At 41.7% G+C, this 18,990-nt stretch overlaps 1 protein-coding gene and 1 long non-coding RNA gene across 2 annotated transcripts in view; both read left to right on the top strand.

Annotated features, from left to right (window-relative positions):
• Window positions 1-2,932, top strand: part of LOC117522502 (gastrula zinc finger protein XlCGF26.1-like) — a 73,472-nt gene extending 70,540 nt beyond the window's left edge. Inside the window, exon 3 of the mRNA XM_034183931.1 lies at window positions 861-2,932. Coding sequence (XP_034039822.1) covers window positions 863-2,605 — 1,743 coding nt within the window. The 5' untranslated portion in view covers window positions 861-862 and the 3' untranslated portion in view covers window positions 2,606-2,932. The remainder of the gene's footprint in view (window positions 1-860) is intronic.
• The window catches only part of LOC117522541, a 52,844-nt gene extending 34,805 nt beyond the window's left edge, over window positions 1-18,039 (top strand). The window contains exons 3-4 of the long non-coding RNA XR_004564231.1: window positions 15,674-17,512; window positions 17,988-18,039. This is a non-coding gene — a long non-coding RNA (uncharacterized LOC117522541). The remainder of the gene's footprint in view (window positions 1-15,673; window positions 17,513-17,987) is intronic.
• The last annotated feature ends 951 nt before the right edge of the window (window positions 18,040-18,990 follow it).

The raw sequence follows: 18,990 nt of genomic DNA, 5'->3' as shown, positions 1-18,990 counted from the left end.
ATCCTTTAAAATATTTTAGTTCTTTAATATTATTATTATTATTATTGTATAAGTAGCAGTAGTATTTAGGAGTATGAAAAAAATGTCTTAAAAGGGCACTTTTAATCTAGGTGTGCTGTGACGCGGGGGGGGGGGGGGGGGGGGCGCGTCTCCTCTCCCCCAACAACATCCTCTTTCCATCTAGATTTGCTCCTGGTTTGCATTCTTAGAAAGAAGAATGAGAACATGTGAATTTATGCAGAAAGCAAGACCTGATTGACAGGTAAAAAGGTTTTATCGATGCTTTTTACGTCATGTCGTCCTCAGAAAGAAATTTTAGGGACTTTTGGGGGAAAAAGGATGAGTATTTCTTGTTCATGCATCGTCAATCTTTAGCTGTTTTTTGATTAACCACAGTGAGGACAATCACAGAACAACACAGAGTTTTAAAGAAAAGGAAAGTGTAAACATGTCTTTGTAAAGCTCACTGCAGGTGTGTTGTCATCACTGCGCTTTGAGACGGAGAGACGGCAACAACTGTTTTTTCAGATCAGAGTTGCTGCGCAAAACAGCAGATGAACAGCTCACAACATCAAACAATAAATGTGAGTGAAGTGGGTGGTTCGGCTGGCTCTGGGGCCACTTTTAATGCCGTGTGATCTACCCACACTATCTTTGTGATCCACTGGTCGATCATGATTGAAGTATTGGGCACCCCTGCACTAGACAATAGAGTTGTGAATATGTAGAGTCTGGGTCCATTTCAGTGTGTGAACTCTAAACCAAGCAGTCCTAATCTACCATTCCACAGCATCTGTTCCACACTCAATACTGTGCTTAATGTTATTAATTTGTTTCCTTCCTGTTGACGAGGGAAGAAGAAATGTTCGCTGGACAGCAGGAGTTGAAAATGAATGTTGACCAGCAAGATATTAAAGAGGAACAAGAGAAACTTTGGACAAGTCAGGAGGAAGAGCAGCTTCACCAGCTGGAGGATGCTGATATCACCAAGTTACCTTTCACTGTTGTTGCTGCAAAGACAGAAAATGAAGACAACCCACTGACATCACACAGTCATCAAAGCTTGAGTTTTGATTGGTTGCAGAACAGTAATAACTGTGCTAGCAATAGCAGCTGTGAGATGGTCAAGAAACAGCTCAATTGCTCTGAATGTGGAAACTCATTTGTTCCCATCAACTATTCAGAGGAAAACAAGAGAGTTCAAGCAAGTGAGAAGCTTTTAAACTGTCCTGAGTGTGATGAAAGGGCGAGGCAAAAGAACAGTCTGAACACACATGCACAAAGTCACGTCATAAAGAATTTGTTTGGCTGCTCTGAATGTGGTAAAAGATTTGTGGAAATGGGTATTCTAAATAGACACATGAGAGTGCATACAGGTGACAAATCATTTGGCTGTTCCGAGTGCATTAAAAAATTTAGAGACAAAAGCCATCTAAAAGCACACATGAGAATTCATACCGGTGAGAAACCATTTTTCTGTTCTGAGTGTGGTAAAAGATTTGGACAAAGGGGAAATTTAGAAACACACATGAGAATTCATACAGGTGAGAAACCATTTGGGTGTCCTGAGTGTGTTAAAACTTTTCGAGACAAAAGCCATCTAAACGCACACTTGAGAATTCATATCGGTGAGAAACCATTTGTCTGTTCTGATTGTGGTAAAAAGTTTAGAGAACACAACCATCTTAATGCACATATGAGAATTCATACAGGTGAGAAACCATGTGTCTGTTCTGAGTGTGGTAAAAGATTTAGAGAAAAATACACTCTGAACAGACACATGATAGTTCATACAGGGAAGAAATTACTGGGCTGTTCTGGGTGTAGTAAAATGTTTGGACAAGAAAGTGATTTGATAAAACACCTTAGAAGTCACACAGGGGAGAAACCATTTGGCTGTACTGAGTGTGGTAAAAGATTTGCAGTAAAAAATACTCTGAAAACACACATGAGAATTCATACAGGGAAGAAATTATTTTGCTGCTCTGGGTGTAGTAAAATGTTTGGACAAAAATGTGATCTGATAAAACACTTGACCATTCATACAGGAGAGAAACCATTTGTTTGTTCTGAGTGTGGTAAACAATTTAGAGAAAAAAACACACTGAACACACACATGAGAATACACACAGGAGACAAACCATTTGTCTGTTCCGAGTGTGATGAAAGATTTGTACGAAGAAGCAGCCTTAACACACACATGAGAGTTCATACAGGTGAGAAACCATTTGGCTGTCCTGTGTGTGGTAAAACATTTCGAGACAAAAGTAATCTAAATGCACACATCAGACGACATAGAACTGAGAAACCATTTGATTGTTCTGAGTGTAGTAAAAAGTTTAAAGAAAAAAGTGATCTGAAGAGACACATGATAATTCATACAGAAGATAAACCATTTGGCTGTTTTGAATGTGGTAAAAAATTTCGAGAACGCAGTCATGTAAATGCACACATGAAAATTCATACAGGTGAGAAACCACTTGCTCTGAGTGTGGTAAAAGATTTAGAGGAAAAAAACACTGAATACACACAAGAATCCACACTGGAGGCAAACCATTTGGCTGTTTTGAGTTTGGTGAGAGATTCTTACGAAAAGGCACTCTGAACACACACGCGAAGTAATGAGTCTGAGAAACCATATGACTGCCCTGAGTGTGCCTGGTGATGTAGAGATGAAAGCAATTAAACCAAATTCATATGACGTCATACAGGAAATAAATTGGCCTGTTCTTTCTGCTGTAAAAAAATGGAGACAAATTCATAGCAAGTTCTGTTGGCTTCTCACTTTTTTTTCCTTTGGGTCCCCACAGGAGATCCAGTACGGCTCTGCCTGTTGAGACAGCACATATTTTGTGTTGGATACCTTTCCTGACACAACTCCATATCACGTAGAGAATGGGTATGGCTGGTCTTGAATTGGGAATTATGGAGTGTATAATGAATACTAAATATATTGTCAATATTGAATGGTCTCACATGGTGCAACATAAAATGTAAGAAATTTAAATATATTTAGTATCATGTTAATATTAATATTGAAACACTGCATGAGCAAACCGTAAAATGATGTAATAAATAATTAATATAATATTAGTATTATTCATATGGATTCACCAGGGGCTCCAGAAAATATGTAAGGAATTGAAATGTACTCAATACTGAGTCACCTTCTAAGGGCACACAATAAAATATTGCAGACCAGAGGTCACCAGCCCTGGTCCTGGAGAGCACCTGCCTTGCATATTTTCCACAGTTACCTACTCAAGTCACAACTGATTTTTTTTTTTAAGCTGTTGTTTTCTAGCTCTTGATTGGTTGATCACACCTGATAGAGTTAATTGTCTGGGAGTGGAACCGGGAGAGTTGGAAAACATGCATGGCAAGTGCCCTACAGGACCAGGGTTGTGACCTCTGTTTTAGACAGAATATAAGTTCAAATATTTAATTAAATTTCAAATTTAGTTAAATTTGAAATTTTATTAAACACATCAAAACAGGGCGCTATCCACTTAGACATGTAGGAACGTTTTGTTCATCAATATTAATCAGTCTTTGATCTGAATGTCTTACGTTCTAGATACAATTGATCAAGCATCTGTCTTCAACACTGGAAACGAAAAACTGCCATAATATTTACACATTTAGTTACATATGTACAAGGATAAACGCAGGTGACTGAGATTTTGAGAACATGAATAATGACTCATAATTTTATTATTGAGACAATCTCTTGATAATGACACATTAAAAAGAAATGAAACAGAAGAACAAGGCACTAAATATAAATGTAATAAGAACAAACCTGTTTGGAATTTAGTGTTGAACTTGGGTTCACAAATTATTATTAAAAATACCAAATAGCCCTTTTGCATTATTGACAACAAAGACCGTCAGGACACTTGGCTGGTTCACTTATCTGGTCCGTTGGATTGGGAGTGGGTCCAGTCCGGTCCAATTTGCTAATGGTCCTTTACGGCCTTCTTTCGTCCTGCGTTGTGGGTTAACCGCCAGGTGACCACAGGCTGGGGCCAGCTTGTTTTGCCAGTAGGACCAAACAATGCTTCGAGGGGTCCGTAGAAAGTGGTTTAAATCAACTCATGGATGAAGCATTAGGTGTTTGTTCTCAAAAATCTTCTGGCCGCTTCAAAACTTGTGGAAGATCGATTTAAAGACTTGGTATAAATTTAGAAAAAGTTCAAGGTTTGGCACAGAAAGTTGTGCAAGAAATTAAAGTTAACAAAAACTCTTTGCATCAAGCGGAAAATATAGGGAATTCAGAGAATCGCAAATTCGCTCTTAATCTGAAAAGCTCAGCTAGGCAAATGTCTTTAAAATGCAGAGAACTTGACTTCAGCCTTAAAAGTTAAGACTGGCGTATTAAAAAATGAAAGTTACAGAACAAAAAGAAACACTGGGAAACAATGAAGCTAAAGGACAAATGAAACCAAAGCCACAAGGTAGGACTTAAAGAGTCAGGAAGAAATGACGAGAGGAAAAAAAGGAGGAATTTTAAGATGGCTGAGAAGTAAAAGTCGTAAGAGTGAAAAATGCCTTAAGAGAGGGAGTGCCTTTTTTCAGGGTCTTTTTAAAGGGAGCTATACCTGGTCATAATCTCTGCCCATTTGATGTTCGGTTTCGTCTCCAAAGAAAGTTATGTGAAAAAACACATCAGATACAATGAATAACATACACCTTCTTTTCTTCTTTAACTAACAAAATATGAGATGACTTAAGTTTTCTGAGTACATCCTAGAACTTGAAAACATTTAAAATAAACACTTTCAACATGAGAATGCATTAATAATTCAAGAAATAACATGACATGCCAAGAGTTACCAAAGAAATACTTACACAAAACAAAAGCACATGTAACAGATTAAAATGGAATATAAACTCTGTCTTTTGATTAATTATAACGAGAAAAAGACATAATTTTTCTCTGGGTACAAGAGTTTATTTGCATATTGGGTTGTGTCCGTGTTATTTCCTCCAGGTGGTGCTGTGGTCACAATGCAAAGTGGACATTTTATGACCTTTTGATTCTTTGTGGTGTGGCTGGTGGACATGGCCGGCTTTACTAATAAAACCTGAACAAGCATGCTTTGAAGGCCCCTTCTGGAGATGTGAGAGGCTATAAATTGATCAGAGAGTGCTTGGAAGTTGATATTTCCTGGCACCATATCAACAAAGGTCTTTTTGAAGCAGGAGGACTGTTCGTTTCAGGTCCTGGCCATCCTCTGACTTTAGACAGGTTTCATAAAACTGTCTAATAAAGACCGAACTGGGTTTAACGCGTCCTGGCTTCAGAAGAACCTTTGAAGTATAAAAGTGTTTATTGAAGACTGGTCACGTTTGTGGGGAGGTGGTTCTGTGGCTACCCCACGTCAAGTAATAACACAGTCCTTCATCTTAAGATATTCCAGCCTTAGGGCCCCTTCACACATAACATGATTTAAGCCATCTGGCACATGAAGGAGGAATTGCATGCCATTCGTGAAAAATCATAGCTCCTCCAACGCCTTGTACACGTGTCGCTACAACTATTAGTGCACACCAGTGGCTGAAAAAGAGAGAGTTCCCTGTGAGAGCCCATTCAATCCCTCTCGTGGCAGGTGTCGGCCAAATTCCAGGTCTCACACACAAACATTCAACACTGCTCGCTTGACACTTAGAAAATATGTGGCCATTTGCGCTGTTAACACTGAAACAGTGAGCAGACGATCACTTTCAAGCTGGCTGTGAAATTTGTCTAAGTGCCCCCATGAGTGTGGCGTTGCAAAAATGGACATGACCTTAACAACTGTTCACTGTGATGCGCGTTTTTGCTTGCTGTCCTCACATGGACATACATAAAAACATATATTGCTGCAGTGAGCGAGCGGATGGTGCGCTGTGCACAATGACAGGCTGTCCTAGGTGAAACGGACAGTCAGATCATAACGCAGCGGGCGATCTGAATATCACATCACCCACGTGAGCTCTGTTCCACATGATGCGGTGTCTGTCCTGTGGTGCGCTGTCCACAGGACACGCGTGTCAGGCCAGATGCGCATGTGGCCAGCTCGACACACTGGGCCAGCAGATGTGGACATGACAGGAGTGCCTGACTGCTTCATTCATGTCATTTCATGACTGTACGTCTGTGACCATGGGTCATCTACAGAGGAACAGACGGTTCATACTTGTATTATCCACTCAATAAGAGGGATTCAGTAAAATCTGGTGGTTTTTCTGGTGTGTGGTTTTATTCTTTTTTAATATGTTTATCTCCTTGTTTTCAGGCATTTTATGCACCTTTTATAGTAGTGCAGTGGTAAAGTTTCTGCCTGTCAATCAGAGCTTTTGTAAATTACAGGTTTGAATTCCGCGGGTGGTATTTTTTATTTTTTTTTTTCCCAAAGCAGCTGCACAATGTCATTTCACACACTCATCGTTCACGCCTGCCCAACCCGGTATCCTTCCCGATGTCTGCTCGATGTTTTCCTGCGGGCTGTTTCGCAGTGATTTGCCCTGATTCTTAATTATTTGTGCTATGTGTGAAGGGGCCCTTAGGAAGATCTGGAGAGATGAAAAAGCAAAACATTAATGTACTTTTGATACTGTAAAGATATGTCTGTGGCCAGGTTCACTACATGTCTAAAACACAAGAATTCATACAGAGGAAAAATAATTAGGCCCTCAGACCTACAAATGCAACTTGACCACCCATGGCCTTTTGGGGCGCCTAAAAGATGTGACTTCTGAAATATATGTTGTAAGTTTTCATGAACTGCACACGTTTTAATAACTACAAATCAGTGCATTATTGCATGTATTTCCTTTAGTGACACGTTTTTGGAAAATGGGAATTTCTCACTTAATGCATTGTTAAATATTAACTAGCGTGTTCCCTGTGGAGATATACAGGCTCTAGATTGGGTAGTGAAATAGGTAGCTAACATTTGTCAAGGGTGGTAATACATTAAGCAAAGCTTGTCTAATAAGTTGGAATGGTGTGAGTCCAGAATGTTTTTAGAACCTTATTTTTTTTTAGAACCTTAGACCTTAGACCTCAACAGTTTTTAGAAGAGGAACTCAACCCTTTTATTTGCTGTTAATTATGTAATTTTTAATGTTAATTTACTTTCTTAATGTATTTACAAGTTGCTTAGGTTCTTGTTATCAAATACACAGTTATTATTTTTTTATTATTGTTTTTGTTATTGTCGGACGCGGTCGGAGCACCGACCCAGCGTTTGACAGGACCCAGCATAAAATAAGCAGAGCATGGTTCAAAAGATAGCAGAATTAAATAATCATAGTGAGTTTAGTGATAAACAACCAAAAATGTCCGCGGTCTGGTGAGGTGAAAACACGGCGCGCTCTCAGCAATGCAAACGGTCTGGAGCCACAGCAGTTCGGACCCAGGGACCCCGCCGACACCCCCCAGGTGGCCGCGACAAACCAACTCTGTGAAGAAAGAAAACATGAGGTGAGTCCAACACTCTCCACCCAGAGAGACACAGCTCAAAGGTGCACACAATCAGCAAACACTTCCTGGCTTAAATATATATCAGCTTCTCACCCTGCAGGCACGGAACAACTCAGTTCAAATCTCCACTGCAGCAGAAGCTGATTAGACAATTAGCATAACGTGACAGCTCAATAACACAAGGTGTGAGGGACACTAAATCCACTGTCATTACTTCATAAAAGTAACCAAAACCAAATTACCTCAGGAAGTGTGCTGAAGAGCGTGAGACCTCACCCAATCCTCCTTCACAGACTGTGGCGTCAAACCTGGAGTGGTCTCTGCGTCCGTAGTAGTGAGATTGTTCTCCCGACGCCGATCTCACACGTCTGCTCACAAGGTTGAGTCTCTGGCGATCACACACTGTGCATTCAAGGTTTAAGTGCAGCAATCTCTGATCAATACAGAATACACCACAGCTGTGAGCCCTGATGACCTGCACATGAAAACAAGCCTCAGGTGTTCAGGGTGAGGTCCTAATACTCAGCCACTCAGTCCTGAATGCATACCACCTGGTGGGAGAAACAGAAAAACAAAAACCAAGCCAGCCAAACACCCCAGCACACAACAGTTTTATTACTACTGTTATTTTATTATTTCTATTTTTTCATTTGATTTTTAAATGGACCACAGTGGAAATGTGTTTTCACTTTCTTGTGTCATCCATGTGTTTTTTACGCATTTGCAATTATATTATGTGCTTAGATTGAACTTACTAAATAAAATTACACACACGCTTTTAATATAAAGATGATTTACTGCCCCCTGCTGGACGGCATGGGAGTAAACAATGTAGTTAGCAACGTCCATTGTTCAGTGTTAGCTAATATCCGTAGCTTCTCCAAAAATATTAGTCTTATCAATGTTCCATTTTGGTGCCGTTCATCCTTGACCCAAAATACATAAGCATACCAAATGGCAAATGTCAGCTTTCTCCAGTTTCTCTGTGATCGAAGTTGTACACACACACATGGAGAGCTTTGTGTGTTTTCCGCATTCTGAAGCAAGAAGGTGGCTCTATTTTTAGACAGGGAGAAACAGAGACCTGGCAGAAGATGTCAAATACAATTCATATTTCACTCATAGTACTGGAAATATGAAGCTTAACTCACTTATGGTAACAGCAACATGAGACTTAACTAAATTGACTAAACCAAATGAACTACAAAAAAATCATACAACCTCAATTCCAATGAAGTTGGGATGTGTGAAATGTAAATAAAAACGGAATACAATGATTTTCAAATCCTCTTCAGCCTACATTCAATTGAATAAACCACAAGATCTTTAATGTTCAAACTGATAGACTTTTTTGTTTTTGTGCAAATATTTGCTCATTTTGAAATGGATGCCTTCAACACATTCCAAAAAAGCTGGGACGGGGCAACAAAAGATGGGGAAAGTTGATGAATGCTTAAAGAACACCTGTTTGGAACATTCCACAGGTGAAAGGTTAATTGGAAACAGGTGAGTGTCATGATTGGGTATAAAAGGAGCATCCCCAAAAGGCTCAGCCGTTCACAAGCAAAGATGGGGCGAGGATCACCACTTTGTAAACAACTGCGTGAAAAAATAGTCCAACAGTTTAAGAACAATGTTTCTCAATGTTCAATTGCAAGGAATTTAGGCTTTCCATCATCTATAGTCCATATATAATCAGGAGATTCAGAGAATCTGGAGAACTTTCTACACATAAGCGGCAAGAACGAAAACCAACATTGAATGCCCATGACCTTCGATTCCTCAGGCGGCACTACATTAAAAACCGACATCATTGTGTACAGGATCTTACCGCGTGGGCTCAGGAACACTTCAGAAAACCATTGTCAGTTAACACAGTTCGTCACTACATCTACAAGTGCAAGTTAAAACTCTACCGTGCAAAGTGAAGTCCATGAAACATCCAGAAACGCTGCCAGCTTCTCTGGGCCCGAGCTCATTTGAAATGGACAGACGCAAAGTGGAAAAGTGTGCTGTGGTCTGATGAGTTCACATTTCAAATTGTTTTTGGAAATCATGGACGACATGTCCTCCGGACAAAAGAGGAAAAAGGCCATCCAGATTGTTACCAGCGCAAAGTTCCAGCATCGATAGTGTGGGGGTGTGTTAGTGCCCATGGCATGTGTAACTTACACATCTGTGATGGCACCATCAATGCTGAAAGGTACATCCAGGTTTTGAAGCAACACATGCTGCAATTCAAGCAACGTCTTTTTCAGGGACGTCCCTGCTTATTTCAGCAAGACAATGCCAAGCCACATTCTGCATGTTACAACAGCGTGGCTTTGTAGTAAAAGTGCAGGTACTAGACTTGCCTGCCTGCAATCTATACCTGTCACCCATTGAAAATGTGTGCCGCATTTTGAAGCGCAAAGTACGACAACAGAGACCCTGGACTGTTGGAACAACTGAAGTCGTACATCAAGCAAGAATGGGAAAGAATTCCACCTACAAAGCTTCAACAATTAGTGTCGTCAGTTCCCAAGCGCTTATTGAGTGTTGTTATAGAAGGAAAGGTAACACAATGTTAAACATACCACTGTTGCCAGCTTTTTTGAAACATGGTGCAGGCATCCATTTCAAAATGAGCAAATATTTGCACAAAAACAATAATGTTTATCAGTTTGAACATTAAATATCTTTTCTTTGTGGTGTATGCAGTTGAATATAGGTTGAAGAGGATTTGCAAATCATTGTATTCTGTTTTTAATTTACATTTTACACAATGTCCCAACTTCATTGGAATTGGGGTTGTAACACTAACAACACTGTTAAACTAACATGAACCACAATAACACTTAAAAATCTTGAACTTCCTTGCTGCATTGCAGCACAACATCCATTGTTTACTGGTTAGCTAAAATTGCTAATTTCTCCAAAAATATTTGTCCTATAAGCTTTTTGTTTTTGCAGCGGTCATCCTTGACCCAAAATACACAAGCATACCAAACGGCAAATGTCAGCTTTCTCCAGTTTCTGCATGATTTAAGCTATACACATAGACACACTTACACAGAGGCCCCTTGGCTGTTATAATATAGATGGAACATTCAGTGGTTTGAATGATGTTTTTCATATGACTGAGTTTATAAATAGGTGACATGATCCTTCAAAGGTACACAAATGATGAGTTTATTGCATTGTGAAGATGTTTCATCGAATAAAATTTCTAATGACCTTAATATTTTTGTCATTTTTGTGGTGTGCCCACGGTGGAGGTGGAGCTCAAATGCAGTAGTGTTCAGAATAATAGTAGTGCTATGTGACTAAAAAGATTAATCCAGGTTTTGAGTATATTTCTTATTGTTACATGGGAAACAAAGTACCAGTAGATTCAGTAGATTCTCACAAATCCAACAAGACCAATGCTTGGTCAAGCATTCATGATATGCACACTCTTAAGGCTATGAAATTGGGCTATTAGTAAATAAAAGTAGAAAAGGGGGTGTTCACAATAATAGTAGCATCTGCTGTTGACACTACAAACTCAAAACTATTATGTTCAAACTGCTTTTTTAGCAATCCTGTGAATCACTAAACTAGTATTTAGTTGTATAACCACAGTTTTTCATGATTTCTTCGCATCTGCGAGGCATTAATTTTGTTGGTATGGAACCAAGATTTTGCTCGTTTACTAGTGTGCTTGGGGTCACTGTCTTGTTGAAACACCCATTTCAAGGGCATGTCCTCTTCAGCATAAGGCATCATGACCTCTTCAAGTATTTTGACATATCCAAACTGATCCATGATACCTGGTATGTGATATATAGGCCCAACACCATAGTAGGAGAAACATGCCCATATCATGATGCTTGCACCAGCATGCTTCACTGTCTTCACTGTGAACTGTGGCTTGAATTCAGAGTTTGGGGGTCCTCTCACAAACTGTCTGTCTGCGGCCCTTGGACCCAAAAAGAACAATTTTACTCTCATCAGTCCACAAAATATTCCTCCATTTCTCTTTAGGCCAGTTGATGTGTTCTTTGGCAAACTGTAACATCTTCTGCATGTCTTTTATTTAACAGAGGGACTTTATGGGGGATTCTTTTACATAAATTAGCTTCACACAGCCGTCTTCTAACTGTCACAGCACTTACAGGTAACTCCAGACTGTCTTTGATCATCCTGGAGCTGATCAATGGGTGAGCCTTTGCCATTCTGGTTATTCTTCTATCCATTTTGATGGTTGTTTTCCATTTTCTTCCACGCGTCTGTTTTTTTTTGTCCATTTTAAAGCATTGGAGATCATTGTAGATGAACAGCCTATAATTTTTTGCACCTGCGTATAAGTTTTCACCTCTCCAATCAACTTTTTAATCAAACTACACTGTTCTTCTGCACAATGTCTTGAACGTCCCATTTTCCTCAGGCTTTCAAAGAGAAAAGCATGTTCAATGGGCACTGGCTTCATCCTTAAATAGGGGACACCTGATTCACACCTGTTTGTTCCACAAAATTGACGAACTCACTGACTGAATGCCACACTACTATTATTGTGTTTTTATTAATAGACCAATTTCATAGTCTTAAGAGTGTGCATATCATGAATGCTTGGTCTTTTGGATTTGTGAGAATCTACTGAATCTACTGGTACCTTGTTTCCCATGTAACAATAAGAAATATACTCAAAACCTGGATTAATCTTTTTAGTCACATAGCACTACTATTATTCTGAACACTACTGTATATGTGTGTGTGTGTGTGTGTGTGTGTGTGTGTGTGTGTGTGTGTGTGTGTGTGTGTGTGTGTGTGTTTGTACAGCTGTCATTTACAGGATGCAACAACAAAAAAAGGTTAAAATAATAAGTTGAAACAGACATATGAAAGGTTGTGAAGCAAACACTTTATTATAGTAATTCTCCACCATCAAACAATTTGATCAATTCTCTGTTATTGTGGAGGATTTTAGTCTGTCCTCCACTTGTAAGGTGCTGACACATTGTCCCACAAGGGATGGTCCACAGTCAGCAGAGGAGCCCAATTTGGCCAATGAGAAGAGCAGCGTATGAGGAGCTGTGATAAGGACGCACACACTTCTGGAAGCACTAGCTGCAGGCGGGGTCAGAGAACACCGGCTCATCTGGACCACGGGTGCCAATCAGCTGCTTCAACATGATGAATGCCACGGTGTCAATACCTGCAGAGACAAACACAGAGGACAAAATTTATATATGCAATAAAAGCTAGTCCTGGTCACGGCACACTGGACCAGCTCTACACGCTCCATCGGGTGCTCGAGGGTTCATGGGAGTTCGCCCAACCAGTCCACATGTGTTTTGTGGATCTGGAGAAGGCGTTCGACCGTGTCCCTCGGGGCACCCTGTGGGGAGTGCTCCAGGAGTACGGGCTCCGGGGTCCTTTGCTAAGGGCTATTTGGTCCCTGTACGACCGCAGCAGGAGCTTGGTTCGCATTGCCGGTAGTAAGTCAAACCTTGTTGTGTGTTGGGGGGTTTGGCTGGATATTTTGGTGTTGTTTTCTTTTCTATGCTCTCCAGGTGGTATGCAAACTGTTTTTTTGTCTGTGGAGAAGGTGCTGGCAGAAGAGTCCTTCACCCTCATCAGCATTATTGGCTGCACTTGTGGAGGATGTTCACGTGCAGGCCTAATGACTCGCAGCACCTGTGGATGATGCTCACGTGCAAACTTAAAGACTTTCAGCTGAAGCAGATAATGAGATGGCGTTCTGCATTTAAGCCATGAGTGATTCAAGCAGAATTGCCGGGAACTCGACCTTGTGACGTTCGGTTGTGAGACGCTGAGGACCGCGCCTGGGTTTGACACATCGTGCCTGTGAAGGAAGACGGGTGAGGGACACATGCTGTCAGCACACATCAGAGGTGATGATTGTCTGAATAAGTGTTAACAGTAATTTGATATTTTGTTATGCAGTATATTTGAACATTGATGAGAATTGTGCTGCTCGCTTCTCACTGCCGTGGCGTACGGAATGATGATCCTCCACCTGTTGTGAGAAGCTGCTCATTTACATAAAGCTTAAATTCAGACCTGAATGTGTTGCTGATAGTGTGTGTCTTTGAAGGATATTTGTTGTAGCTGTTGACTTACCTCACCTTTTCATCCTTCAGAGTCTGTTGTGTGGGCCGCCAGAAGAGGTGCTGGCCCACCACCAAAGGGCGCCCTGCCTGAAGTGCGGGCTTCAGGCACGAGAGGGCGCTGCCGCCACAGACACAGCCGGGAGTGACAGCTGTCACTCATTAATTCCTGACAGCTGTCACACATTCTTCATCATCACACTCCATAAAGACCAGACGTCATCTCCACCTCGTTGCCGAGATATCGTACTTCATTGTAGGTAATATCCTCAGCCTTTTTGTGTTTATCTGTAATCTGTACATTGTGAGTGTTTGCAGGCGTACCGGTTCCTTGTTTTGTGGAAGCTGAGTGAGTGCAGGACGGCACTCTTTTTCTGTGAGGGATCACTGCAAACACATCAGCATATTGAGTGAGAGGTGGAGGTGGCATTCCCACCGTTATTGTTACTCGGTGTACACACACCCACACTTGACTGTCTTTGTTCTCGCCAGCAGTACCAGATCCGACAGTCGGGGACGGTGATCACCTGGGAATTCGGGACTTGGCGGCTCCAGTATTCTCTGGGTTCGGTGGCGGAGGAAATCGTGTGGTTCCAGTTCATCTCAGGACAGACGTCTTCTATCCTCGAGCCTGCCCACACGTCACCTTTGTGATTTGACTGTAATTATATTCTGAGGTTGTCTGTATTTTCGTTGTGCACGTTTCACAACATTAAATTGTTACTTTTTGGCTCATCTATTGGCCGTTCATTTGCGCCCCCTGTTGTGGGTCCGTGTCACTACACTTTCACAACAGAGTCAGTTTGTCGTGTCCACCTGGGGGGTGTTTGGCGGTGAGTCTGGGTCCAGAAGCGTCGGGCTTCGATCCATTTGGGCGCTGGAGAGCGCGCCGTCCTTCACCTCGCCAGACAAACGCACATTTATGTTGTACACAATTATTGCACAAAAGGGAAATAAATTTGTTTTGTTTTTGGAACCGCTTTCTGGTTATTTTAGCGCTGGGTTCAATCAGACGCTGGTCACGCTCCTCAACTCACGTCTGCACATAACAAACCTGTTTCCAGTGCACGTTGGACTCCGCCAGGGCTGCCTGTTGTCACTGGTTCTGTTCATTATTTTTATGGACAGAATTTCTAGGCGCAGCCAGGGTGTAGAGGGGGTCTGGTTTGAGAACTACAGAATCTCGTCTCTGCTGTTTGCGGACGATGTGGTTCTGTTGGCTTCATCAAATCAGGACCTTCAGCGTGCACTGGGGCGGTTTGCAGCCGAGTGTGAAGCATCCGGGATGAAAATCAGCACCTCCAAATCTGAGGCCATGGTTCTCGACCAGAAAAAGGTGCTTTGCCCTCTTCAGGTCGGTGGAGTGTCCTTGCCTCAAGTGGAGGAGTTTAAGTATCTCGGGATCTTGTTCATGAGTGAGGGATGAATGGAGCGTGAGATCGATAGATGGATCGGTGCAGCATCTGCAGTGATGCGGTCGCTGTATCGGACCGTCGTGGTGAAGAGAGAGCTGAGTAGGGGGGCAAAGCTCTCGATTTACCGATCAATCTACGTTCCGATCCTCACCTATGGTCATGAGATTTGGCTCATGACCGAAAGAACGAGATCGCGAGTACAAGCGGCCGAGATGAGTTTCCTCCACAGGGTGGCTGGGCGCTCCCTTAGAGATAGGGTGAGGAGCTCGGTCACAAATTATGAAAATTACATTTTTCCCTAAGCTCTACAGTTCGGAATCTCTGCCTTCCAAGGATTTCAAACGCAGCATTAGACTGTGCTATAGACTGATAAGACAGAGCCCAAAATATAATTGAGTAAAACAATAGCTCACCAGTAATGCAGTCCTGCCCTCTGGTGGTGGGAGGAGTCAGACACAGGCTTCATGGATCAGGATCAAACAGGATTGTGTTCTGCAGGACGAAGCAGAACACGATAATATTTCATCCTGGCCTGAGGTGGACGGACTCTGAGGTAGAGAGCCCTGCAACAGGAGAAGAAAAATCCTCCAATAAGAAAAGATTTTCCAAGCAGTTAAAAAGAAGCATCAAAAAAGCAGCAGCATGTTTGTCATGTGTCTTTATTTTGTGAAATTAATAATTTTGTCTTACCACAGGGAGAGGAGAAACAGAAAGAACACTGCAGACAGACACACAGTGACCAGGAGAGGAAACAGGAGCAGGTCGGAGGTGCCGGTGGTCGTCACAGCGCCCCCAGTGAGCACAATCCAGTCATACATCTCTTGTAATTCCCGGGCTTCTTCCCTGTATGCTCCACTAGAGGACGGGGTCACTTACAAGGACACAAAGGACACAGTGATGAGAAGAAGACAGTTGAAGGAGACACGGTTTACAAGATGAAGCAATAAAAAGCAGCTAAACATCAAACTGTGACAAAGCGGTGGCACCTGTGAGGTAAAAGTAGAGGGTGACAACCGGCCCGTCCTCACTGATGACCTGACAGCGATACGTCCCCTCATGCTCCTGCCCAACCGATTGGAAAGAAAACAGTCTGTCCTCCCCCGCCGTCACCTCCTCAAAAGAACCCAAATTGGTGGTTTTCACCTGTGACACACACACACAGATCAGTGATGCTTCTCTGCACAACTGCACACACACATTTCACAGACGAAGGAGCCTGAATGATGTCTGTGAGCAACGTGTACCTTTGCTGCAAAACTCCAGATCCTCACCACCTGACCGCGTACGGAGAACGGGGCGTCGCACCACAGCTGGGCCCTGTAGTTGGCCCCGTGGTCCAACCCAGTCTCCTAAAAGCAGCCGTCAGTCTGCAGCAGCCAAAACATCACTTTGGCCTTTTCCAGTCACTTTCGGGATTGGTCACTCATGGCTGCATGACCATGTGTTGTTGTGGCTCCCCACACTCACATTGACTGAATCTGAGGTAATTGGGTGTGAAATGAATTGCCCTTTTAGGGATCAATAAAGTTGTTTGAATCTGAATCTGAAACCTCAAGCTGCAAAACTGCTCTTGAAACACACATTTATGCTGAAATATGTTCTAATAGTCATAATTTCCAACAATGCCGGGTGCATATACAAAAAAAAAAAAAAAAAAAAAAAGAGTACTTCGAGAGAACATATCTCCACCAAGATTGACATAAAAGACGATAACGTAACGAGAAATATTCATCTTCAAGTTGACAAACTTGGCTTAAAGGTTTAATTATTTTGTTGTGTTCACTCCGTGAGAATGAAAAATATTTTTGTGAAAAATAAAGAGCTGATTCAGAGACCACTTTCTTAATTTACCCCCTTAAAATTCATATTTTTGATCCACAAAATATGGATCTTTGGTAGGAGTCTTAGACAAATTAAATATATTCAAATGTCTCATAATGGTAATACCTGATCCACTAAAAAAATGTATATTTTCCACATCGGCCCAAATATCACGCTACTATCGATTTTCAAGAAAAAGTATCTGTCGATACAGATGATACTTTATAAACATCAAGTATTTTGAAGAAGAGCACTCACCTCTGTCCAGCAAGCGATGGCAGTACTGAGTCTTAGAAAACAGAAGTAGTAGAAAACCAGAAAACCTGCTGCTTCCAGACACGCACACGTAATAAATGGTGTTGACGGTTAATCACTAACGTTTAGACTAAAAACACTTTACAATCGTGCACCTTAAAAGCGTTGCTTGATGGCGCAACAGCGTGTTTTAGGGGAGGGCGGGGGATTTCTTGCACAAACAAACGTTATTTACACTCCAATCCAGCAGGTGTCAGTATTTCACCTTAAACCAGGCTGGCAACCGTCGTAAAAAAAAACCAGAAGAAGAAATAGAAACAAACCACGCTTCGATACACTGAATCCTTTTTGGGTTCATGACTGAGGTCTTCGGTATAAGCGGTAAAATAAAATCTTTATTTTGGAGCATTATACCGTAATTTATTATTTTATGTGGATCTGTTCGGGAATTTTTAAAGGTTGGTACACGGTTTTCATACGATTTACACGTTTAGAACGAACGTTTCGTGCGTTCTTTTGGTTAGTTTAGTGTGACCTGCTTCATTTAGCATTTTCCAGTAAATGCTACAGTGCTGGTACTGCTGGCATATGTTTGTTTTAATACTGTTTTGACTTCTTTCACGCTATTGAAACAATAATGTCCTCAATATAATGCGGAAATGCTTTGATGTTTTAATGCATGTTTGATGTTTAATGTATGACGGGACAAAATAATTTCCTGTGTGTGTGTGTGTGAGAGAGAGGTTTTTTTTAATTGACAGTGAGGCTGAAGATTTTCTGTGATGAATTACCTTTTGATTTGAATTGCTTTAGTCTTTCCAAACATATGACATAACGTTATCATTTGATTTATTCATTATTAAAATAGCATTGTTTGAAACAAGCAATGGTAAATGGACTGTATTTATATCATTCTTTTTCCATCTGAATCAGAAGCTGAAAGTGCTTTACAGTGATGTCTGACGTTCACACCGATGTCAGGGTGCTGCCATGTGAGGTGCTTACTACACACCTGGAGCAACTTGGGGATTGAGGACCTTTCCCAAGGGTGCTTAGTGATTGTCTTGTCTGGCTGGGTTTTGAACCGAGGATCCTCGAGTCTGAAGCCCAGCGCTTAACCACTAGACTATCACCTCCCTATCACCAAGCAATGTACTGCATGTGCATATACAGTTCTTGTGAAAACTGGATCCTTGAAATATTAAGGTCAATACTTGAAATGGAAATGTTCCATATGCACCATGCAACTCATAAATATTTATTTAATGAAGCTGGACCATATTGGAAATGTGCTTCTGTGTGGCACTTCTTAAAGTGCACAAAGCTGCAGGCTGGCAGCGGCAGTGATATTGTTCAAATTTTAAAACTTTTTATGTATTTGACAAAAATGAAAACCCAAACCCTTATCCTAATCATAACATTAATGCTAAACAATTTAAGATAGAATATTTTGTAAGATTGCTAGGCAAGAGAGCATACTGCACAGATCAGATGTACATTCTTGGCAACAGCATTGATTTCTTTATTTTCATGCGAGCTCTGGAATCAAAACAGGTAGTTCTGTTGTGTGGGCCGCCAGAAGAGGAGGTACTGCTGGCCCACCACCAGAGTGCGGGCTTCAGGCACGAGAGGGCGCTGCCGCCATGGACACAGCCGGGGGTGACAGCTGTCGCTCATTACCTCTTGACAGCTGTCACCCATCTACTCAACATCATCTCACTCCATAAAGACCAGACGTCATCTCCACCTCGTTGCCGAGATATCATACTTCATAGGAGGTACTACTCTCAGCCTTTTTTGAGATTTATAAATCTGTGATTGTGAGTGTTTGCAGGAGAACCGGTCGTTTTGGTGGAGGCTGTGCATGACGGCGCTCCTTTTCCTCTGAGACCACTGCAACGTGTTGAGTGTGAGGTGGAGGTGGCATTCCCACCGT

The sequence above is a fragment of the Thalassophryne amazonica genome, chromosome 12 (genome assembly GCF_902500255.1).
Source record: "Thalassophryne amazonica chromosome 12, fThaAma1.1, whole genome shotgun sequence".
Lineage (NCBI taxonomy): Eukaryota > Metazoa > Chordata > Actinopteri > Batrachoidiformes > Batrachoididae > Thalassophryne > Thalassophryne amazonica.
This window is presented reverse-complemented; position numbering and strand designations above follow the sequence as displayed.